Raw genomic sequence first — 25,163 nt, forward strand, 5'->3', positions numbered from 1 at the left:
GGGATAGCGTTCATCCTTGTTTTTTTCAAGGTTCCCTTTTGGAGAAGAGACGAGTATATATTTTTTCATATATTTATCAAAACCTTTATTGTTTAAGAAATACTAGGTTATTCATTTTTTTACACCAATCTATAGGGTGGGGCAAAGTAGGTTTACAGTTGTGAGTACGGAAAATAATACAGTCATTAATAAATAATACAAGAATAAAATGTATTTTATGTACTCACAACTATATGCCTACTTTTGTCCCACCTTGTATTTGCCAGAAATAATAGAGGAGTCATTTTTTCCTGGAAGAAAGGATATTTTTTTTTTTTTTTTTTTTTCTTTTTAAAAGCTGGAAACGGGGAGAGACAGTCAGACTCCCGCATGCGCCCGACCGGGATCCACCCGGCACGCCCACCAGGGGCGATGCTCTGCCCACCAGGGGGCGATGCTCTGCCCCTCCGGGGCGTCGCTCTGCTGCGACCAGAGCCACTCTAGCGCCTGGGCCAGAGGCCAAGGAGCCATCCCCAGCGCCCGGGCCATCTTTGCTCCAATGGAGCCTTGGCTGCAGGAGGGGAAGAGAGAGACAGAGAGGAAGGGGGGGGGGGTGGTGGAGAAGCAAATGGGCGCTTCTCCTGTGTGCCCTGGCCGGGAATCGAACCTGGGTCCCCTGCACGCCAGGCCGACGCTCTACCGCTGAGCCAACCGGCCAGGGCCAAAAGGATATTTTTAAGAAGGTATTGATTTGAATATATTGACTTAGGTGTCTGCCAGCAGACGTGAGATTTCTAGGTTCCTAGGCTCCAGAGAACAGACTTTTCCTGGGGGGGGGGGGCTTTTGTTTTTTTGTTGATTTTTGGTTGTTAGTGGGAGAAGACAGAATGAGTTTACCCCACCTCACATCAGAATGTCACATAAAAAGAAAGGGAAGGAACTGTGCTGCATGTTCATAATCGATGTCCAGGTGGTGGTTGTGACATCGCACTGTATCTGCAGGATGTTACCATGGGGAGGAGGGCTGGGGAAAGGGTACGGGGGTCCCTGTATTACTTCTTACAACAGCACATGAGTCTGCAATTACTTCACACTGAAACATGTAATTTAAAAAGAGGCAAAGAATTCTATATGAAAGATGATCAACACTCAAGTAGGAGACATATAGATTAAAATGACATTGAAGTACCAATTCTGATTTATCAGATTAGCCCAAACCCAGAAACTTTACCACCACGATTGGTTAGGTGGCACAGCAGCAGGCTCTGTCCTACACAGGATGCAAAACGCCACAACGTCTATGGAGGGAAATGGAGGTATGTCTCACAAAATCCCTAGAGCATATACGCTTTGTTCCCCGAATCCTTTTTTAGGCTTCTACCCTACAGACACATCTCTCCAGGTTTGAAACCACATATGTACATGTTTATTCAGAGGTTATTTAAAGGAGCAAAACAATGGAAGCAGCTGAGTATCTAGACCAGGGGTCAGGAACCTATGGCTCACGAGCCAGATGTGGCTTTTTGATGGCTGCATCTGGCTCGCAGACAAATCTTTCATAAAAAAAATAATAATGTTAAAAGTATAAAACATTCTCATGTATTACAATCCATTCATTTCCTACCGCTCATGTTCATGGTTGCGGGTGGCTGGAGCCAATCACAGCTGTCCTCCGGGACACCACCAAATTTTTATTGGATGATGTGTAACATACATACACGAGTTGTTGTATGGCTCTCACGGAATTACATTTTATAATATGTGGCGTTCATGGCTCTCTCAGCCAAAAAGTTTCCTGACCCCTGATCTAGAGGGAGCTGGTTGAACAGGCTCTGGTCACCCCCACACCAGAGCCCTGTGGCCATGTAAAAAGGAGACATGAAATTTGTACCCTGGTCCATACTGCTTTCCCGGCTGATGGTGTCCCATGAGATAAAATAAGATTGATGCATTATATATATATAGTGCTGCTTTTTGTGAAGGAAAGAAGGGGAAATAAAACTGTGTGTATTCCCTTGTTTTTTTACAAAAGGGTGACTAGCAGGACAAACCAGAAACAAATGCAAATGGTGGCCTGTGGTGGGGAGGGTGGCCGTAGTTAGAAACAGGAGCCATGTCAATGTTTTAATATAATCCAAAAATTAAAATATGAAACCATACTCTAATATCAATGTTAAACAGAAACACATTTTTAAAATTATTTGGACAAAAGAGAACCAATATTTAGTGAGTTTGTTCTTCATTAACCAATGATTAACTTTAGCAAGTAGAAAGAAAACAATTCCTATTTGGTTATTGTTCTTGCTAAATTGTATAAATGTTACTAATTCTGTGATTTCATGTTTTACTGGGTCCTTCTTCCTACTTTTACTGTTTTTTTGTTTTTTTGTTTGTTTGTTTGTACACAGTTTACTTTGTATTGTTAATGTGGGGAAGGTCATAGCTACTCTTTTGTGGGAGCCCTGCCCCTGGTCCTTTCCCAAGGAACCTGCCTTAACTACCTCCTTAGAGGTGAAGCTCCACGCACCTAGCTTTCCTGGCCACAGCTCACTGGACAAGGGGTGGACCAGAGAAAGCACAATAGTGGGCAAACAGAGCCCACTAGATTCTCAACAATTTGAAGGGACACAGGGACTGGGCAGTTCACTTGTGGTGGGAAGAGGTAAACCCAAATCTTCCTTACGGTTAAGTGAGCAGAGAAGCTGGTCTGCGAAGGGAGTGAAGAGGACTGACATTGGGAATCATGCAGCCCAGAGACAGAGAAAGACGCAGTCACGCCAGTCCTGTTGCTTCCAGACCTGGTCCCCGGGTGGCCTGTGGTATCCCCGCCAGGGGTGTTCTGTGAGACACATATGAACCCTTGAATGGATCCCTTATCATTCAAGTTAGCTGGACTGAGTATGTAATCTTAATTCACTGGACCCCTGCTTGAGACACTCTATTGCTTTTTTAGAAAGGTTTTTGACCTCATTAAAACCTGGCTGGTTGGCTCAGTGGTAGAGCGTCGGCCTAGTGTGCAGCAGTCCCGGGTTTGATTCCCAGCCAGGGCACACAGGAGAGGCGCCCATATGCTTCTCCACCCCTCCCCCTCTCCTTCCTCTCTGTCTCTCTCTTCCCCTCCCGCAGCCGAGGCTCCATTGGAGCAAAGATGGCCCCAGCGCTGAAGATGGCTCTGTGGCTCTGCCTCAGGTGCTAGGATGGCTCTGGATGCAACAGAGCGACACCCCAGAGGGGCAGAGCATCGCCCCCTGATGGGCATGCTGGGTGGATCCCGGTCGGGTGCATGCGGGAGTCTGTCTGACTGTCTCTCCGTTTCCAGCTTCGGAAAAAAAAAAATTAGAAAGAAAAATTAAATAAAAAACAAACGAACAAAAAAACAAAAAAAACAATTTTAATTCTGTCGATCAAAGTTACAACCTATTTATAAGCAAGCATATTCAAGCATACATAAAAATAGCCCTATTGGGGTGAGATGTCTTTGAGGACAAGAACCATTTCTTTTCTATCTTTAAGGGGACTTCTTAATGGGACTTCAAAATGGGAGTTCTATTTCTTAAATGAAGCTTTTTTTTTTTTCAGTTGTAACTCAGTATATGCATTTTTTTCTTTTAATTGTTTTTCTCTGAGACAATAGAACGTAGAATCTCAGGGGATACAGTTACAATTTGAATTCGAAATGAAGAACTATAGATATTCTGGAAAAATTTCCCAGAGATCTGGTCCTCATTAGCCTTTGGCCAGGGAGTCCTGGTGAACTGATTCACAGGCTGTTCAGGGTTTGGGAACTGTTAAATGCATGATACTCTCAGCTAGTGGGGCTCAGTGCTGACATTCGAATCACTTGGGGAGCTTTTTAAGTTGTAATCCCAGTTCGGCTACACCTCCAGCCAACTGAATTAACTGATCTGGGTTGGGACCTGGGTATTGGTATTCTTCAAAATATTTCCAACCAACTCTAAAATGCAGCTAAGATCCAAAACCATGGTGGTAGATACTACCTATGTCATTCATGTGACCTTGAAGCTGATGCAAATTCATGGGACTTTTCAAACAGAAGTAAATCTTGGCAGTGGTAGGATTCAAATACTTTAACAACCAGTTCTCTGCCCTAATGACCATTGTAAGTAAAAAAACCGATACACTGAAAGGTAGTTTTATTATTTCATGCATTTAATACTTAAATAAGAACAATAAAAGAGGCACACAAAACTAGATTATATTATAAGAAAATTTTAAAATATTAACGAAAAAGTATTAAATAATACATGATAAACAATAAAACTGTGATTTAAGATATCTCAATATTGCTTCTTGATTGGCATCCTCACTTGCAATTCTTTTCACCTATGGACGGAATGAGCATTACTATGGGCACTTAGAATATGCTGTTGTGCAGATGAATGTTAAAAAAGAGTAAGGAATGTAAATTTGTGATTTCCACATTGGGCAGCTGCCCAGGCACCCAACCTTAGAGAGAACTCTGATTACAAGTGCTATTTTAATAACTGGTTTGCCAAAATCAACAAAAAATTAGGTATTGGTTCTGCTGAACTGATGCGAACCAGCTGAATCCCACCCCTGGATCTTGGTCCGGGCCTGATGATTTGAGATCATGCTATTCAAAGTGTGTTGGACTAGTAGTAGCAGTATATCCAGGGACCTTGCTAGAAATGCCAATTCCCAGGCCCCAGCCAGGCCAACTGTATCAGAAAGTCTTGTGTGTGTGGCCCAGTGATCTGTATTTCCACAGCTCTCCAGGTGACCCTGACATGTACTAAAGTTTGGTACCCACTGCTTGCGGTCCAATCAGGCTCAAATGGAACCTGTGGAGTTGGCCTTTGTTCCTGTCCCTGTCCTCCACTTGTTGAGTCATTAATTGTTGTTTCAGAAAAAAAAAAGTGCTGAAGACTAATAATAGATTACTCAGTCAGTTATCTGGACAAGTTTTTAGAATATTTTGTAGGGCAATGTGGTCCATCTATAAAGAGTTTCGCATAGATAAAAATATTTCCCCTGTTACATGCTCACAGTGGACCAAGCACATTCCAAGCCTTTCAGTGTATACCTCATTTGATACTGAAGGAGTGAAAGTAAGGATCGATTGAGAAGTCAGAGGAAGACATCCACTGGAAAAAGAGAAAAAGTTAAATGCTAGGTACTGCTGCCCATTAGAGATACACCAGGAAGTGGAGGTGAGGAAGGAAAATTGGAAGGTCAGAGGAAGTGGGATAAGGAGCAGTAAAAAGAGAAATTTTAGAAAACCCTAGAAATTTACAGATCATATAAACACTTTCTAGGAAGGAATTCTTGACTTTAGGCTTTAATCTCAAAGAAGTTTAACAATATATTAAAGTTTAAAAAAAAAAGGAACAACAAGCCCTGGCCAGTTGACTCAGTGGTAGAGCATCGGCCTGGCATGTGAATGTCCGAGGTTCAATTCCCAGGGAGGGCACACAAGAGAAGCCACCATCTGTTTCTCCATCCCTCTCCTCCCCCTTCTTTCTCTTTCTTCTGCTCCCACAGCCATGGCTTGATTGGAGAGCATTGGCCCTGGATACTGAGTAAAGCTCTGTCAAGCCTCTGCCTCAGGCGCTCAGAATAGCTCAGTTACAAGCATGGCCCCAGATGAACAGAGCATTGCCCCTGATGGGGGTTGTTGGGATCCCAGTCAGGGAGCATTTGGGAGTACCTCCCTCTCTCTCTCTCCTCCTTTCACTTGGAAAAGGAGAAGATAAAAAGAATGGAACAGCAAGCGTTTTTCTAAAGACTAGTCTGAAGGGTTTTTGCTGCTTCTAATTTGCAAATAATATGGCAATGCTTTCACACTGTACTTTTGTAAAGAAATTAAAGCTATCCAACAGCTTATTAGGATACATTGGAGGAAATAATTGAATAATTTTTAAATAACAATTTTTAGTAGCTACTTATCTAAAAACATCTTTAAAAATTACTTCCTGGAAATAAATGTAATTTTAAATATTGAATTTGCTGGGGTGACATTAGTTAATAAAATTATATAGGTTTCAAGTGTACAGTTCTATAATACATCATCTGTATATTGTATTGTGTGTTCACCCCAAGGCAAGTCTCCTTCTGTCACTGTTACGCTCTTCTACCTCACCACCGCCCTTTCCTTCTGGTGATCACCATACTGTTGTCTATGTCCATGAGTTTTTTTTCTTCTTTCTTTAATCCCTTCACCTTTTTAACGCAGTCGCAACCCCCTTTCTCTCTGAGAGCTGTCAGTCTATTCTCTGTATCTATGAGTCTGTTTCTATTTTGTTTATTTTGATCATTAGAGTCCACATAAATGTCTTTTTCTAACTAGCTTATTTCACCTGGCATAATACTTGCCAGGTCCATTCGTGCTGTTGCAAAAGGTAAGATTTCCTTTTTTTTTTTTTTTTTTTTTATAGCCACGGAGTATTCCACTGTGTAAATGTACCACAGTTTTTTTATTCACTCATCTACTGATGGACACTTGGGCTGCTTCCAAATCTTGGCTATTGTAAACAATGCTGCAATGAACATAGGGGTGTATATATTCTTTTGAATTAGTGTTTTGGGTAATGTAATTTTTTTTTTTTACTCTAAGCCTAGAAGCTAAAGTATTATAATTACCAATCCCATTGGGAGAACATATTGAACAAAATCATGAAACCACAGAAACTTATGTAGTTCATTCCTTTCTATTTATATTATTAGATCTCTATTAAAACAAAGAGAAATATAAATGGGCATTCCTGCCCCTTCCCTGGAAACTGTAACAGCCTTTAGGTTCCTCTTTATCCACCCCGCCTCAGCCACAAGACGGGGCTTTAGAGAACAGTGATCAGATCGGATCATTACCTTCTTTACCGTCACCAGCTTCCCCATTACCGTGGGCTCTTTAACTTAGCATCACCCTTCAAGCTTCTGTCACTCAATATGAAATATTCCAGTCACGAACTGAATCAAATTGCTTGCCTTTCTCTGAATATTTAATGTACTTTCATTTTTGTCCCTGTGTAACTCGTGCTTCTCTCCAGAAACGGCTTTTTCCTACTCATTTGCCTGGTGCCTCCTGTTTCGCTTCTAAGGGCAGGCTCGGTTGTCCCTCCTTCGTGAGGCCTCCAGCCCTCCAGGAATCAGAACAAGTTGTTGTTTTTTCTTTTTTTATTATGCTGCCATAGCATTTTAAATATTTTTATGGTAATGCTTTCCTTTCTCCCTTCGTTCCTTCCTTCTTTCCTCCCTCCCTCCATCCCTCCCTCCGTCCCTCCATCCGTCCCTCCATCCGTCCCTCTCTCTCTCCCTTCCTTTCCTCCTTCCTTCCTTCCTTCCTTCCTTCCTTCCTTCCTTCCTTCCTTCCTTCCTTCCTTCCTTCCTTCCTTCCTTCCTTCCTTCATCTGTTCTTTTCTTTCTTTCTTTCATGTCTGTTTCCAATAAGAACATTTCCTTGAAACAGGACCTTGTGCCTAATTCATTCTTATAGCTCCAGCACCTGGTGCAGAATAGGGGCTCAACACATGTCTAGAATAAAACAAATACATGTATGCTGTCATGGAATAAATAATGCCCCCCCCCAAAAAAAAAGCTGTCCAAGTGCTAATTCCCAGAACCTATGCAAGAAACTTTGGAAATGTGATTACATTAAGGATCTTGAGCTGAAGAAATTATCCTGGGTTATCTGAGTGACCTAACGTAATGCTGATTTCTTCAGGAGGCACTGCAGTTTTATCTCACCACAAAAGGGAAGTCCTGGGCTTCCCTCTGATTGGGCCATTTTAGATCCCCTGAGCCTCCCTAAACTAACTAAGTAGATTTCTAAACTAAACTAAGCACCATTTACCAGTGGTAGTCAACCTGGTCCCTACCACCCACTAGTGGGCGTTCCAGCTTTCATGGTGGGTGGTAGCAGAGCAACCAAAGTATAAATGAAAAGATTTAACTATAGTAAGTTGTTCTATAAAGATTTATTTTGCCAGACTTGGTGAAAATCCAAAATAAAGTACTTGATAAGTAATCATTATTATATGCTTTAACTTGCTGTAACTCTGCTTTATAAATTTTATAAAGTGAAGTTACTTCCCTACTTTATAAATCACCATTACTGTGGAACTGGTGGGCGGTTAGAAAATGTTACTACTAACAGAGATACAAAAGTGGGTGGTAGGTATATAAAGGCTGACTACCCCTGGTTTAGACCAATGAGCTCCTCACTCCCCTCCTCCTGGAAACCAGGATGAGAGTGTTTGCACTCAGTGTACGAGGAGCAAACGAGGAGGATGCTGGCAATGTGGTTAGAATATTTGTACAGAGCTTTCCTGGATTTTACTGTGTGTTTGCCTCTAGAAACCCCACTCAGGAAGGGCTGTGGCTCCTGACAAGGCCTTCACTTCGCATGGGGGACCTCGATTTCCTGTGTAGGACCCCGCCCCCACAGTGCTCCCCCCGGACAAGGCTCCCATTCCACCCTGCTTCTGTGGGGCGGGGCCTGGACTAGCTGAGGGTCTCTGCCTTCCAGGACGCTGAAAAAACCCCACTCGGTAGGTTTGTTGTCATTTTGAATGACAGGTCCCTTTTGTTCTTTTGGCCCTAGCCCTAGGCAGCAGGACATTTTAAATAGACTTTCTATTTTTAAACATCCTCAGCAACTAGGTTCTTGAAATCAATCCAAGGATGCAGAAGCTGGCACTCACTATTTGAACTGGGTTATTCTCGGGAGCTGGTAGTCTTTGAGTGTTTCCCGACAAACTGGCCCATTTCTTGCGTATTGGTGGGTCATGGTGCCATTTCTCACGTGTCTGTATGAGGGGCAAACACCATTCTGGTAAAACCCAAGGGGCTTGTAAGGGCTCAGATGAAAACTGTTTTCCTACCCGGAGCCAAGCCTTTCAACCATCTATTAAGAAACTATTTATTGAGCTCTACTGTGTTGTGTGCTAGACACTGTCTTCCAGATACTTGGAGATCCATTCCACTGTATTTCCCAAGTGCACTTTCTCGGGGAAGGCTGTCGAGTCCAGTTCATTCAGCTCAGCTTGAGTCTTCCTCTAGGCAGCTGCCCAGGACTTAGATGTGAGCCTCAGCCGTCTGCATTTCCACATCATGTCTTAGACCCAGCTCCACAACCTTTGACCTCCTGGGGAGTGACATTAGTGGCAGTGACAGAAGGTGGGTGACTGCTGAGCTGGGAGGGAACTCCACATCTCCGGTGTTTATTTAAGCAGGTTGCATGCAAGCCCTCTCTCCTCACTGGCTGACAGTGGTTCCGGAACAGACATCCAGCATTTGCATTGATTGCCAAAGACGAATTATTATCTACCTTGGCTTTAAATTAACTGGGGCAGGTCTGACTCACAGAGAATGGAGAGCTGGGAAGATGGAATTGATTTTAAGCTTCTTTCCATCTTGAGAGGCAGTAAGAAGTAATGGTGCTAAGGGAAGTTGATGTTCTATGGACAATGAGGTAAAAGGAAGGGACAGGTTGTAAAACTGAGGGTGAGAAATACAAATTCCTAGGAAGGGTTGCCTCTGTGGGAAAAATGCAGTTTGAGGCATAAATGCCCTAAATTTCATTGTTTGACAGGTGCTATGTCAATACCAGAAAGTAGTTTACTATTAGTGAGTTTTGTTTTCTGCCTATATATGTACACACAATGCTACCTTCCAAGGTATGAAATTGAAAACTGGTTTGACTACTTCAAGCTCAGGATGGCTGGAATTGAACTCACTGTCTCTGACTCCAAATGTGCTCTTCTGCCCATATTCCTGGGCTCAGTTGCTGCCTCATACATGCAGTCTGCTAGCCAGGATGAATGCCTGCGACTTTATGGCCTCCTCTAACTCTCTCCCAGCCCACACCAAAGCTACCACTGCTATCTGCTGATTTCTGCTCTAAGTTCACCTATAGACATCGAGGGAAAAGGTCGAAGAGGCAGCTCTTGACATCGGGGACCTGGCCTCAGTGTTGAACAAGCCCATCTGGGACATGTGTTTTTCAGCAGACATGACAACTTCACAGAATACCAATATCAAACAGATTGCTCTGGGACCACAGCAAAGTAAGACAAACACAAAATCACCGTGATACCCACAAAATGCCAAACTTCCTGCCTGACCTGTGGTGGCGCAATGGGATAAAGCATCAACCTAGAATGCTGAGGTTGCCGGTTTGAAACCCTGGGCTTGCCTGGTCAAGGCACATATTGGAGTTGATGCTTCCTAATCCTCCTCTCTCTCTCTCTTTCTCTCTCTCTCTATCTCTCTCCTCTCTAAAAATGGAATAAATAAAGTCTTTAAAAAAATGCCAAACTTCCCCTCTCACTAGAAGGAGTAACTGCTTTTACTTCAACAATTACAGTTTTATCTCTGTTCCTGTCGGCCCTCCCTACAGATAAACCCTGGAGATACTCAACCACAGAATCGTTCCCACTTCCTGATAGCATCCAATCCAAAGGGAAGTCCTGCTTCCTTAGAGTCTCCTCCAAATTACCCAACCAAAGCTCAGATCCTGAAATAGACTATTTCTAGCATTTTACTGCTGAACATGTTCTCTCTGGCTGGAATGAGTAACACATTCAACCTGTCCAACTACATGGATGTGTTCCCAGTGGTCTTTGGCTGGAGAGCCCTGACACCATTCTTTTCTCTTGATTCTGATCGAGTCCTGTTCTTTATCATCACCAGCCTCTAACGCTGCAGCCATGGCACTCTATGTGCTTTTCCTGATGCCAGGGTGCTTCCTCTCTCTCATTGCCAGAGATACTCCCATGAACTGTGTCTACTGCCCGTCACTGCTCCATCCACTGGCCTCCCTGCTCTGACCCGCGTCCTCCGGCAATGCTGACCACACATGCCCATCTCCATGCTTTCCTTTCTTGCCGTGGGAATTTATATGACTCCATTCATTCATAATCTCTTCTCTGATACTTTCCCTCTTGTCCTCTGGCAGCATCAACCCCAAAACATATTCTCGGAGGCTCCCAAAGCACAGCACAGGACTCTAAAGAAGGGAGGAGAGGAAGGCTAAAGATGTAAATACATTTAGAGGTATGAACAAGGTGAGCATTCCATTTCTATGCAATGTTTGTATCTGAAACCAAAAAAGAAAAATAAAGTAACCAGATCATGGTGATGAATGTTTTATTTTATTTTTTTTGTTGTTTTTGTTTTTACAGAGACAGAGAGTCAGAGAGGGGGATAGATAGGGACAGACAGACAGGAATGGAGAGAGATGAGAAGCATCAATCATTAGTTTTTCTTTGCAACACCTTAGCTCAGGGGTCAGGAAACTTTCTGGCTGAGAGAGCCATGAATGCCACATATTTTAAAGTGTAATTTTGTGAGAGCCATACAACGACCCGTGTATGTTACGCATTATCCAATAAAAATTTGGTGTTGTCCCGGAGGACAGCTGTGATTGGCTCCAGCCACCCGCAACCATGAACATGAGCGGTAGGAAATGAATGGATTGTAATACATGAGAATGTTTTATATTTTTAACGTTATTATTATTTTTTTATTAAAGATTTGTCTGTGAGCCAGATGCAGCCATCAAAAGAGCCACGTCTGGCTCATGAGCCATAGGTTCTCAACTCCTGCCTTAGCTGTTCATTGATTGCTTTCTCATATGTGCCTTGACCGTGGGCCTTCAGCAGACTGAGTAAGCCCTTGCTCGAGCCAGCGACCTTGAGTCCAAGCTGTTGAGCTTTGCTCAAACCAATAAGCCCGCGCGCAGGCTGGTGACCTCGGGGTCTCGAACCTGGGTCCTCCACATCCCAGTCCGATGCTCTATCCACTGCGCCACCGTCTGGACAGGCAGTGATGAATGTTTTAACTAATGTTATTGTGATAATCTTTTCACAACATATCTAATCAAATCATCAAGTTTTATACCTTAAACCAGGGGTAGTCAACCTTTTTATACTTACCGCCCACTTTTGTATCTCTGTTAGTAGTAAAATTTTCTAACTGCCCACTGGTTCCATAGTAATGGTGATTTATAAAGAAGGAAAGTAACTTTACTTTATAAAATTTATAAAGCAGAGTTACAGCAATTTAAAGCATATAATAATAATTACTTACCAAGTACTTTATGTCAGATTTTTGCTAAGTTTGGCAGAATAAATCTTTATAAAACAATTTACTATAGTTAAATCTATCTTTTTATTTATACTTTCGCTCCACTACCATGAAAGCTGGAACGCCCACTAGTGGGTGGTAGGGACCAGGTTGACTACCACTGCTTTAAATTTACACAACGTTATATGTGAAGTATGTCTCAACAATGCTGGGGGAAAATGGTAATCATGTCTAAAAATACCTTTATAGCAACATCTAGACTGGTGTTGGAACATGGGTACCATGGCCTAGCCAAGTTGACACATTAAATTAATCATCACAGTTCCCCTCCTGTAATTTATCCATTATAGGGTAAAACTTTTAGCCACATCCTTATTCCTGAGGTCACAGGGAAATTGATAAAACATGATGAAGATTCCTCTAGCTTTAGGGAAGTATGTGATACCTATGTTTCTGATTAGTGTGTAAGGCCATTAATGGTTTTGATTAACACATTTATCTCTTGGGCAAAGAGAGTAAGGCTGACTGAGGTTGATATTGGTTTATTGGCAGTGTTTTCTTATTAGCATCCATCATGATTTCAAGGCTTTTGGTGAGCAGTACCTCACTATCTGAATTAATTGGGAGCTCATGGACTCCTGTGATGAATCTGTTTATTCTCTGCCTTTGGGGACTTTGCAAAGCTGTTCACACGACTTTGAGCAAATTACTTAACCTTCTGTATCTTGGTTTTCTTATTCCCCCAATGCCTCCAAAACCCAGAATTCACTGCTTCTATTACCTGGACCTAAAGTACCCATCCAAAATATCCCCCCATGATTTATCAGCTCTCTGATTCTTACAATGTAGTCCCCACCCTCTTCTTTGCAATTATCACACTAACTTCTACCAAGGTATCTTGGCTGATGTGGTTTTCTACAACTTAACTATTCTTCCTTCTGTCACATCTACTTTTCAAATACCAGTTGCAATATGCTTAATATACACAGAGCTTTTATAAATCAATATTTAATAGATAACCACCCTGTATAATATGGCTAAATGATGTGGGCATGTAGTTCACAAAAGAGGTTCAAATGACTGATAATAATAATAAGACAGTATGTTCAGCATCATTAAGTAAAAAAAAGGAAGAACAACAAATATTAAATGTAGCATTGACCTCAGAATGGCAAAGGTTTTATTTATTTATATATTTATTTATTTATTATAAATAAATAAATTTTTATTAATGTTAATGGGGTGACATCAATAAATCAGGGTACATATATTCAAAGAAAACATGTCCAGGTTATCTTGTCATTCAGTTATGTTGCATACCCATCACCCAAAGTCAAATTGTCCTCAGTCACCTTCTATCTAGATTTCTTTGTGCCCCTCCCCCTTCCCCTTCCCCTCTCCCTCCTTCCCCCCTCCCCCCCCCCTCCCCCGGTAACCACCACACTCTTGTCCATGTCTCTTAGTCTCGTTTTTATGTCCCACAAACGTATGGAATAATGCAGTTTTTGTTTTTTTCTGATTTACTTATTTCACTCCGTATAATGTTGTCAAGATCCCACCATTTTGTTGTAAATGATCCGATGTCATCATTTCTTATGGCTGAGTAGTATTCCATAGTGTATATGTGCCACATCTTCTTTATCCAGTCTTCTATTGAAGGGCTTTTTGGCTGTTTCATGTCTTGGCCTCTGTGAACAATGCTGCATGGGGCTACATCTGTCTTTATGTAGCAATGTTTCTGAGTTTTGGGGATATATACCCAGTAGAGGTATTGCTGAGTCATAAGGTAGTTCTATTTTCAGTTTTTTGAGGAACCACCATACTTTCTTCCATAATAGTTGTACTACTTTACATTCCTACCAACAGTGAATGAGGGTTCCTTTTTCTCCATAGCCTCTCCAACATTTGCTATTACCTGTCTTGTTGATAATAGCTTATCTAACAGGTGTGAGGTGGTATCTCATTGTAGTTTTGATTTGCATTTCTCTAATAGCTAATGAAGATGAGCATCTTTTCATATATCTGTTGGCCATTTGTATTTCTTCCTGGGAGAAGTATCTGTTCATGTCCTCTTCCTATTTTTTTATTGGATTGTTTGTTGTTGAGTTTTATGAGTTCTTTGTATATTTTGGATATTAGGCCCTTATCTGAGCTGTTGTTTGAAAATATCATTTCCCATTTAGTTGGCTGTCTGTTTATTTTGTTGTCAGTTTCTCTTGCTGAGCAAAAACTTCTTAGTCTGATGTAGTCCCATTCATTATCTTTGCCTTCACTTCTCTTGCCTTTGGAGTCAAATTTATAAAATGCTCTTTAAAACCCAGGCCCATGAGTTTAGTACCTATGTCTTCTTCTTTGTACTTTATTGTTTCAGGTCTTATATTTAGGTCTTTGATCCATTTTGAATTAATTTTAGTACAAGGGGACAAGCTGTAGTCGAGTTTCATTCTTTTGCATGTGGCTTTCCAGTTTTCCCAGCACCATTTGTTGAAGAGGCTTTCTTTTCTCCATTGTGTGTTGTTGGCCCCTTTATTGAAAATTATTTGACCATATATATGTGGTTTTATTTCTGGACTTTCTATTCTGTTCCACTGGTCTGAGTGTCTATTTTTCTGCCAATACCATGCTGTTTTGATTGTCGTGGCCCTATAATATAGTTTGAAGTCAGGTATTGTAATGCCCCCAGTTTCATTCTTTTTCCTTAGGATTGCTTTGGCTAGAATGGCAAAGATTTTAATGATACAAACTCAAGATAAAATTTGGAAGACTCCCATAGGAGGCTATATTTGTTTCCTAGGGCTGCAGGAACAAAGTACCAGAGGTCAGGTGTCTTACAGTAACAGGAATTCTTTGTCTTACCATTCTGGAGATCAGAAGTCCAAAACCAAGGTGGCAACAGGGCCACACTCCCTCTGACAGTTGTAGAAGAGAATCCTCTGTGGATAGCTGCCCATGGTTGATGTTCTTGGCCTGTAGCTGCATTGCTCTATCCTTTGCCTGTCATCAGATGGCTTTCATCCTGTGTGTCTGTGTCTGAATTTTCTCCTTATAAGGATACCCGTCATATTGAATTAGTGCCCACCTTAATGACCTCATGTTTATTAATTACATATGCAAAACCTGTTTTCAAATCATGTCACAATCACAGGTCCTGGGTATTAAGACTTCAACATACCTTTTTAGGGGATACAATTCACCCAGAACAGTGGCCATGAAAGGTCATGAGCCAAGATACTAACACATAACAACAGAGAAAAAGGAGAAAAGGATTATTTCAGTGGAAGCAGTATGGACAGAGAACTATCAGGGGCTAGAAAACACGGACCACCCTATGCCCAGGTGCTGCTGCACAGCTTCCAGGGCGTAGATTAAATGGAGAAAGGAAGAAAAGGCCAAGCATTAAACTGGAAATCAAACTGAGTTGATTTCAACAGATAAGATTAAGTTTGCTGATAACAAGAAGAAGTGGGGGCTGGAAAGTGAGATTTGTGTTCATGGAAGATTCACATTTTCAGACTGCTTAGGGAATAAAAAATCCATAGCTATTTAATAGCAGCCAAATGGAAATGTAGCATTTTATAAACAGGCAGGTCAGAGCCCATTATAATCATTGTAGGTATTAGATTAAATCTTACAAATTTGCTAATATTTGACCATTTAATTTACAAAAATGGCAACTTGATATGCATTAACCCGATATACATGGAAGAAAGACTTGCTAACCTCATTAAACAGAATCAGAGGCTTTGATATTTATCACATATATTTGTGGGGAAACTCGGTACATGTTAAAAAGTCCAAACCTACATTCCACTCTTTTGACACCTTGTACTATTGGCCCAAAACAACAAGGCTGAGCACTTGGCCCCCAGTCAGGGCACACAAGGGAAGTGACCAAAAAATGCATGACTGAGTGGAACAACAAATGCTTCTCTTCCCTCTCCCCTCTCTCTTCTTTCCCCTTTCAATAAAAATTAAGCCCTGGCCAGATAGCTCAGTTGGTCAAGCGTCTTCCTGGAGCATGGAGTTTGCCAGTTCGATTTCCTGGTTGCAGCTCCATGTTCCTATCTGTCTCTCCTGCCTCTCTCTCTCAAAACAAACAAACAAACAAACAAACAAACAAACAAACAAACAAACCCGAGTCTTACTCTCTACACAGCTAGCTAGAGCACGGCAAAATATTAGATCTGTACCTGAAGGAAAATGGAAAGCTTGTTTTGTTTACATAAGTTTGGGCCTAATGGGGTCTGACCCCGGTTTTCTTGCCCCATCCTAGCGGAAATGATGCACAAGAATTAACGGGGGATGGCTGATGACGAGGTTCCCATCTGTGGGTCCATATTGCTGTAAAATCAACCCACAGCTCTAGCAGGCAGCTTCCAAAGCCCCCTCCACTCCAGGCTCATTTCCCACCACTCCCAGTGCTGCTGCGGCAGAGATACCTGTTGACCAGCACAATGGTGCCTTTTTCCCCCGGGATTGTAGGGTTGTTCTGAGAAGTAACCACCCACCCCCCACCCACCCCAGGAACCACGTTTTCAGTGAATCTAAAATGAGACCGTGTAACAGTTTCTGGTCGGGGAAATGCCACTGGGAATCACATGTGAAGCTACTTCAAAGAAGGGGCTAATATCCTATACATTCTCTTTTCCTCTAGTTTGCTGATTAGGTGTCCCTTGAAGTTACAAAGTAAGTCAAACTGGGGCCCTGAGTCACCATCTGGAGAAAAGCCATTCTGACGGCCACCCAGACCAAGAACTTCCGCATTCGACTTGGCACGAGGGAGAAGTGAGCTTTGTATTGGTTGAGCCAGACTGATACAGGGTCGTCTGTTACAGTAGCACAGCCCCGCACACCTTAGTCCCCTTACACTTCAGCGTTCTGAATTCCCATCTGTTGCCTTGACTTACCAAGCTGTTTCACTTGGTCTGGCCTTGCAATCCCCGCTCTCTCTACCTAGAACCCCTCCTGGCTTTTCTACCTGATAAACTGCAGTGATTCAGATCATGCGACCTTTATTCCGGGTCCTCACTGACTTCTGCAAGCTGTTTGCTACTCCTTTTCCTACCCTTGCTGTGTCTTGTGCCAAAGACTATCAAATCCCATTGAGATAGTTTTCTGTCTCAAAAGCATGTGAGCTCTTTAAATGCAAGCACTCAATCTTATTCTTTATGTTCAGCGCAGCTACAATAGTGCTCCGCATACAGTCGTCTCCCAGTACGTGAGTGGGGGTGGTGAGGCTTGTGGTTGGTCTGAACGGGATCAGAGGGCTTGAGTCACCGCAGGTCTGTCCAGGTGGCACTTGCTGTTATTGCAATCAGCAAGGCACTTCAAGGGAATGCACACAGTAAAAAAGTAGGCCCTTAGAATTTGTCTTTTGCTACTCACTGAAGGATAAAGGAAAATGAAGCTTCCTCATTTTCAGAATGTGTGTTTTCAATGGCTGCAGACCATGTTGTATATGTGCTTAGCTTGAAAGACAATGAAAATTTAGCCCTCAGAGTTTAGCCAGTGACTGTTCTGAGTTCTTGAGCTTCTTTGTAAAATTTAGATTTTTTTATTTTATTTGAGAGGCCAATAAGGGAATAAAATAGCAAGTTCAAATGAAATGGGAAGTGCTTTAATAAGAATGTTTTATTGCTTCTGCCTGCGTTTGTAACATAGCTTATCAAGTCAAAACACTGCTTTCATAAAAACGGGATGCTATTGGTAACATGAAGTCCTGTATTCCCTCCTTCAAACGGAGCAGAGGAGGGGCCCTCACTCCTTGGGGGTGCTGACGAGGGCGGTGGTGGAGTACGAGTAGGGACTGAGCAGAGCAGCGATGGTGTACTGGCGCTGGCCAGAGTCGTTGGCTGTGAACACCACCTGCGAGAGAACACAGACAGGATGCGATTCTAACAGAGGTCAACAACGTGAGTCACGGCCAGAGACAACACTGGCTGTCCAGTGACAGACGAATTCTTTTTATTATATTATTTTGTTCTTTTTGGAACAGTTAGAACAAAAGGCAAAGTTAACCACTGGAGCCTTGTGCGATCCTTAGACAAGAGTTCTCTACTGCCTCTCTGACTGGGTCTCCCCCCCCTCAAAACAATTTACACTGAAATTCAGGGTGTCCCTAGCCTGACCGAAGGAAATCAGAGTGCCTAAATGCTCTTGTCCATTTTCTTGGTTTTAGAAAAAGGAAGGGAGAATGTAGAAACTGGTATTTCCTAACCTGAAGTCTTGAGAATGATTTCTGCTAATCCTATCGCAAACATAAGGGACCTAGAATGTTAGAGCTGGAAGGGAACATTCTTCTCATTTTACAGGTAAGAAAGCAGAAGCTCTGAATCAGAGTGCTTGCTCCGAGTTCATACAGTGACAGAACTAGACTAGAAGTTAAGGCACTTGTGTCCAAAGCCAGAGACTTTTCTCCTATTATTCCTTTGCATTTTCTACCGGGAGCATCACGTGTATTTTTATAGATGTAACAAACAATGAAATATAAGGTAAAAGCATTATAGGGTTCTATTCACAATGCAAGCAGAATAGGAAGATCATGTTGGAATTCTGAAATATATATGTATGTTGGAGCTCATTTAAACTTTTTAATTGGGTGAATTTTCAATCAAAGTGTTGTTCCAGCTAGTCATGTACTTTAGGCAAATTTAGTAGAGGTTCTGAGACTCAGGTGCTGGGATTGTTAGGTGCCTGGTCTAAGGCACGGAGGGAGAGTTGAGCTCAGGAGACAGATAGGGGACAGTGAAGAGGTGTTTGATTTTATTTATTTTGTGTACAGGCCCCGGATTGAGCTTTGGACAACTCTTGGATAAGTACATTTTATTCTAAATATGGAAAAAGAAAACCTTGATTAGTTGAGAACAGAAGAAAAAAAAAGACCTGATTGAATTGTACTGAAAACAAAAATAGCATCAGGGCAAAAGGAGGTGAGAGTCACTTAAGAATCTCTCTAAAGGAGAAGGGGGCACTCCTTAAAGGCCAAGTGTCTGGAATTAACTAGGGAAACTTATCTCTTAGAGTGACATTGGCCTGCATTCCCATTTTATTCTATCTAAAAATTGTAAATGGCATAATTGGTGCTCAAAATTATATGAAATGAAGAGGACTAATAGTTCCAAAGGAAATTCCTAACTCAATCTGTAAGTCTAATATGGCTACCTGGGTCGCTGACCAAGGAGGAGGTGACTAGTGCTGTGAGGTAGCGATGTTTGGGGAGGTCCTCATCAGAGGAAGCTTGCAGGAAAGGAACTCCTGGCTGCCCTCACTGGTCACCGAGTGACAGTGGGGCTCATGCTTGCCTACCTGCTCTCTCTCATTCCCCACATCCATTCAGGATCCAAGGTGACTCACAGTCTTGCCTAATATGTTCCAAGAGCAGAGATGTATTTTCACTTTTGAATCTCTAGCATCTAGCAGAATGCTCAACACATAGGTTTTTATTTTTAAATGTTTGTTGAATGAATACTAAAAGAGTGAGGAACAGTCCAATGAATAGGAGCAACATGGCCTGGGTAGTATGGCAGGGAATCGCCTCTGATCTTCTCATCAGGCTGAGATCTAGGACAGACAAGGGTCTCAGGGAGGCTGATCTGGTGCTCTAAGATAGGGCCCAAGATGCTAGGGGCACATGTCTTGTGGTGGGCGTCATCTGAACCCCTGTGCGCACTGCAACCAGGCTCCAGGTCTCGCTGCCTGGCTGGGAAGTAGCCAGAGACAGGCCTTTTGGTAGATGGGCCACCTTGGTGACTTGTGAGCCTGGGAAGTTCAATAAGCCCCTCCAATTTCCCTGACAACACTGTTTACTAAAATAACTGTTTTGTGCCTTTTGAAAGTCTCTTCCGTGACTAAGCCAGAGAGAATAGTTCCCTTTCATGCTTAGCTATTTTTGATGCAATTAGTTGATCTTTAACTCTGAACAACATGTCTGGATTCTATTTCCATGACAGCCGTCTGTTTTAAGTGACTTAAAGAATTACAGATGAAAAGAAGGCGGGTAGATTGGGCCCATGTATAACTTTAGGATCTTAGTACCTCATAAGTAGAGGAAAAGAGTGCGAACCAAAGGCTACAAAGCTGGTATTATTATTATTATTATCATTATTATTATTATTATTATTATTACTAGCTCGGCTTCTCACGAGAAGAAAGCCAAGGCACCCCAAGGCTAGTTTCAGCCTGGGTCCTGTTGGTAAATATTACTGATTCTCGCCTTACTAGTCCTGTGACCCTTACAGGTCAACTAACTTCCCAGAACCTTGTTTTCATCATCTGTACAGTGGGCATAAAAGCAGGACTGACTCCACTAGGTTGTTTCTGAAGATTAAATAGGTTAAATGAAGAAAATGCAACAGTGTCTGGCATGTGATACACATTTAATGACTGTTATCTATTGTATTGCCATTATTATTTTAAATTCACTGTCTCTGGATGCATTGCCCTAAAACACTTTACCAAGCCTCTAGGTTCCAAATGTGTTTTGGAAGGAAGAATTTTTCAGATTTTAGAGAAGTATAATAATACATCTATCTCTTATTACATAACACTCTAAATAGGTTTGGAGGGCTGCCTAATATTTCAGCATATTAATATTTCTTCAGCAAGCAAACACATCCTCATGTTCAGTAGAATGAATGAGGACTATCAAGGGCATCATGTAAGTTTAGGTCACGTTACTAAATGAGTTTTCACTAAACTTTCTGGGAAAGTTTGCTTTTCAGTTTTATGGATTTCTGACTGTAGAACTGAGAAAAAGAACCAATGTTAGTTCAAGAACATTTTTTTATGGTATGCATTACCATGGTATGCAAAGTGCAAAAATGTGCATCTCCGGGCATTGAAAACAACAACAAAAAATAAAAATACAAACCAACTTAAGTGTTTATACACTCACCTCTGCATATTCATGGAAGGGGGAAATGCCAAGTGCCTTCCAGTAGGATTTGGTGTCTAATTCCACTTTGTATATCCCTTCGACAAATTTATCATTAGTTGTGAGCCCATGGACCTCTCCAAATTCACTGGTTTTCCTAAAAGAGGCAAAGGTCTAAGTTAAGTTAGGCATTAAGGGCAAGGCACACACCACACACACACACACACACACACACACACACACACACGAGCAGTTTGTATATGTGAATATATATATTTTCTCTACCAGGTGAGGATAAAGAAAATGCTACTAAATGTCTGAAATTAATGGACAGGAAATTTGTCAGAAATGTTTCAAAATCTCATTGTAGGTATCTTTCTCTTAAGAGAACAAGATACTTTTTCATTTCAAAAAGAGTCATTGTGATTCTGTATTTGTGTTTGGGTCAAGTTTTATAGCAACCATTGGATGTGACCCTAAGTCACTCTGACTCTTGTTCCCCATGACACCAGGGTCTCACTTGTGATGTGAGGGTATTTTTCAGAGGTGGTATCATTTTTACACACAATGGGAACCCCAGAGAACAATGAGAAACCCATATCTGACTCTTCTATCATTTATATATTTAATTTCTTATACCATGGCCAAGTGATTCAGTTGGTTAGAGCATCCTTTTGATATGCCAAGGTTGTGGGTTTGATCAGGGCACATACAAGTATCAGTCAATGAATGCATAAATAAGTGAAACAACAAATCAATGTTTCTCTTTCTCTTTCCTTTCCCCTCTCTCTAAAATCAATTAAGTATATATTTCATATATATATATATATATTTAATTTCTTTGGTAACTCTTTGCCAAAAACAAACACTAGGCAACTTCTTTTTAATTAGGCACCTTTCATTTCCATATAAGTTCCAGCTTAATAGCAGTTGTTTGAAATCACTCTTCATTAGATTGCAAAATGTAAGATAGACAATAATGGAAGTTGTCTTTGTTAACTCTGAGCATTGCTCTTCCACCTTCTTTTTTCCCAGGAAGAAAAATATTTAAGTCCCTTCTTAGTCTTGTTATAAAAAAAAGATTCACGTGAACATCAGAATATTTTTGGTGTCCATTTTATCTCTTACTTAGAATATTCTCTTAACTACATTCCACATTGTGCTTGGCATTTTAAAAAAATGTAAATTAATTCAGAAATAAAAACTCAATTGAAACTACACCAAAGGAAATGGTCCTTGGGATTCAATTAAAACCCACAGAAACTCTCCTCCCAGGGGACAGAAACATTTAGCAGTATTACTTTCTGCTGAGGGTTCCCTTCTTTCAATTAGTTGGCTTAGGGTCACTGATATGCATTTTCTTTGCAATTCTTGCCAGTGGAGGTGGAAACACTCCCTAAAAATTATAAAGCGGTTGATGAGGATGAGAAGTCATTTTTGCACCCGACAGTTGGGTAATCTTGAGGTTAGTCTGTGGCTGTGCTTTGCGTGATATGTCTTTCTCTTCTGTGTTCTTTCTTACTGAGTGAGGAAGCCCCCGGCATTGCAGAGCAAGGTGCCCCACAAGGGTTTGCTAGACGAAGGCCCTGGATTCTGGATAATCCAAATAAACCACAGATAGCTGCCTGGGCAATGCTGCCCCTTGATTCCTTTCTTCATTAATAAATGAACACAAATTGTATGTCTTCCCTAAAATTCCCAGATATGGACTTAGACTTCAGACCAAGGAAGCTCCTGAAATTCTATATGCACTTTGGTATGCGTGTGTATATGTGTATTTTTCCGGGCATGGAATTCATAGTTTTCATCACCTTCTTAAAGTGGTCTGTGACCCAGAAAGGTGAGGAGCCACCACTGGGGTAGAGGCAGTGCTGGCTCCTCTTCCCCATCGTCCACCCTACCTGCTGCTCAGGTTCCTTCTCGCCCCCAACTAAGCAAAACAAGTGGAGGGCATCAGGCAGGGCGTCCCTCCCATCCCTCCCAGGGTCCACTTGAGCTCTGCACAAAATTTCAATCTCCTGTGGATTCTTCAGCGAATAATGTGAGCCCTCTCTCCAACCCGCGAAGGAGACTGAGAAGAGAAGGCGAAGACCCGCATCCGGGTGCGCTGGGCGGCTTACCCAGAGGCGAACGGCTCCCACGTCTCATCCGCAGCCTTTTTGAACACTTTCACGGCCACGTTGACAGCCGGGCTGCCTCGGACGGCATCTAGGACCTTGACCATCAGAGGACACTTGGACTGACCGGTGCCCTGGGCATGAAGAGGACAAGGGAGAAGTCAACAAAACAGGTCAGAGGGAAAGGATCTGTGTTCTTCGTGGTGTCAGGAATCTGGAACGAGGCAGGCAGTCCATGCAAATCCCATTTCCAGCAACATAAGTGTTGACAGTTAATGAGCTTCCCTTCCTCAGCACAACACAGACACGATGGCTTCCAAAGCAAGATTGGTGTCTGCCTCCAGCAGTTCTGCAAGCAGCTGGGCGTGGGGGGTGGGGGGATGTAGAGTGAATTTCAGGAGAGAAGACAGGCCGCAGAGCCCAGCTCTTTAACCTCGCCAGCCGTTTTGTAGAATGACTGAAAAGGTATAAGGTGCCGTAGAATCAAGTACTTTTTTTCTGGAAGCATTTTAGTCATTTGTTGCTGTAGTAAATCACTCTTACTAGTTGTTTTAAATTAATGTCAGGCTACTTTATGACCCGTTTTATAGTATTAGGTAATTTCCTGGAGGACTTAAGAATTACATATCTGACTGCAATCGTGTCTGCCAAGTCTTCCAGAGATTCATCAATAAATACATATATTTTGATTAGCTAAAGGGAAATAAACTTTATTAGAGGATGTCTTTCTAAAAATTCAGTATTAATAGCTTCATACATACCCTCTCTTAATTTTGACCATCCACCTGAGGAAATTAAGGCAGCAGGCATTGCAACCCCCATGACCCAGAGCAAGACAGGAGAGCATCCAGAACCCAAGCCCCAGTCCAGTGAGCTCTGCAGGACCGCATTCTTTCGGAAGTTTGAATCAATAATGTTTAAAAATAGATGCTGGGAACCCTTGCCTTAGTAACAAAAGCTGATTGGCAAAGTTGGAGGAAGTCACTTCTACTTCATTTAATGTACAGAAGAAATGTAGGAGAGGGACTTCAACAGAAGCAAACACTCACCGCAGGGCCAGCCTCAGACACAAGTACCAGGCCAGCGAGGCAGAGGAGCAGTAGATGATGAGAAGCCATCCTGCCTAGAACCAGTGGGCCTCTATGAGGGTCGCTCCAAGCCCGGGGCTTTTATACTCACTCTCCCCCAGCTAGGCTGTGGATCCCTGCCAACCTGGCTCCAAACCTGCTGATTCTGATTATTGACTTAGTCAACAAAGGGAGAATAAGTAACCCACTCAAATATGAACCTTGCCTAGAGAGATTAGAGCGTCAGACATTAGCACTATGAAATATTCTTAACAGGTCATTTGACCCGCTGGGTGACCAAAATCAAAACAATCAAAGCAAAACAAAAATATTCTGCTCCCTCCTTGGCTGAGTGCAGAGACATTCTTGGAATTTTTTTCTCCTTTACTTATTTCTAAGCATGTCTTTCCTTTTCTATACATTTTACTTTTCATTTTAGATGATAGATGCGCATTGTGATAATTTATTTCACATTGAACATTTGGCTGCACAGGGATAGTGCATCATTGCACCTGGTATATGACCACTAGTTATCAAGGAAACACCCTTGGCAATGCTTACATTAAAAAAATAATAAATCTGTGTTTTAGCCAAACTAAGTTATTTGGAAACATTTTTAAGTCAGCAATTTCTCCACAATTGTATTGTTCTCCCCTGACAAGGTTCATGTCAACCCAAAAAACAATGACATATTTCAAACTGGCACTGACAAACCTGAGGTACAGAGACCCAAATATTCTTTACAGCTTCTCCTGCATAGAACATGCAGAAACAAGGCCACCCAGGTGGCTTCTGTCAGAATCAAAATTTCTGGCAGGAAGTAGAGATGACTGTGAGAAGGAGAAGCCACAGCTGACAACAGATTCTCTTCTTCCGGGCCAACCTAGAAGTCTAAGAGGTATAATGATTTTACGATGCATTGGTGAAATGCCAACTCTTGTGTGTATGTGTGTGTTGCATATGCATATGTGGCTCTGTCCGTGGATTCATTAAGACAGGCTTTGGCCTAATAGAGACAAATACTGTATGTAGAAGACATAAAGAAGACAGACAAAAATTTTG

General features: G+C 42.0%; 1 protein-coding gene across 1 annotated transcript; it reads right to left on the bottom strand.

The window, feature by feature from the left end:
• Nucleotides 1-17,658: 17,658 nt before the first annotated feature.
• TTR (transthyretin) lies at nucleotides 17,659-24,239 on the bottom strand. The gene is made up of 4 exons (XM_066352643.1): nucleotides 24,084-24,239; nucleotides 23,038-23,168; nucleotides 20,939-21,074; nucleotides 17,659-17,910 (listed from the first exon to the last, which is right to left on the bottom strand). Exons 1-4 carry the CDS (start codon nucleotides 24,150-24,152, stop codon nucleotides 17,803-17,805), a joined length of 444 nt encoding a protein of 147 aa, XP_066208740.1. The 5' UTR covers nucleotides 24,153-24,239; the 3' UTR covers nucleotides 17,659-17,802.
• Between the last annotated feature and the right edge of the window lie 924 nt (nucleotides 24,240-25,163).

This window comes from Saccopteryx leptura, chromosome 11 (genome assembly GCF_036850995.1).
Source record: "Saccopteryx leptura isolate mSacLep1 chromosome 11, mSacLep1_pri_phased_curated, whole genome shotgun sequence".
In the NCBI taxonomy this organism is placed as follows: Eukaryota; Metazoa; Chordata; class Mammalia; order Chiroptera; family Emballonuridae; genus Saccopteryx; species Saccopteryx leptura.

Excerpts from the sequence above, each read along its gene's own strand:
- TTR (XM_066352643.1), bottom strand. The coding sequence starts at position 24,152 with ATGGCTTCTCATCATCTACTGCTCCTCTGCCTCGCTGGCCTGGTACTT. Across the intron at positions 23,169-24,083 it reads TGTCTGAGGCTGGCCCTGCG|GGCACCGGTCAGTCCAAGTG; the intron begins GTGAGTGTTTGC and ends CTTCATGCCCAG. Across the intron at positions 17,911-20,938 it reads CCTTCCATGAATATGCAGAG|GTGGTGTTCACAGCCAACGA; the intron begins GTGAGTGTATAA and ends GTTCTCTCGCAG.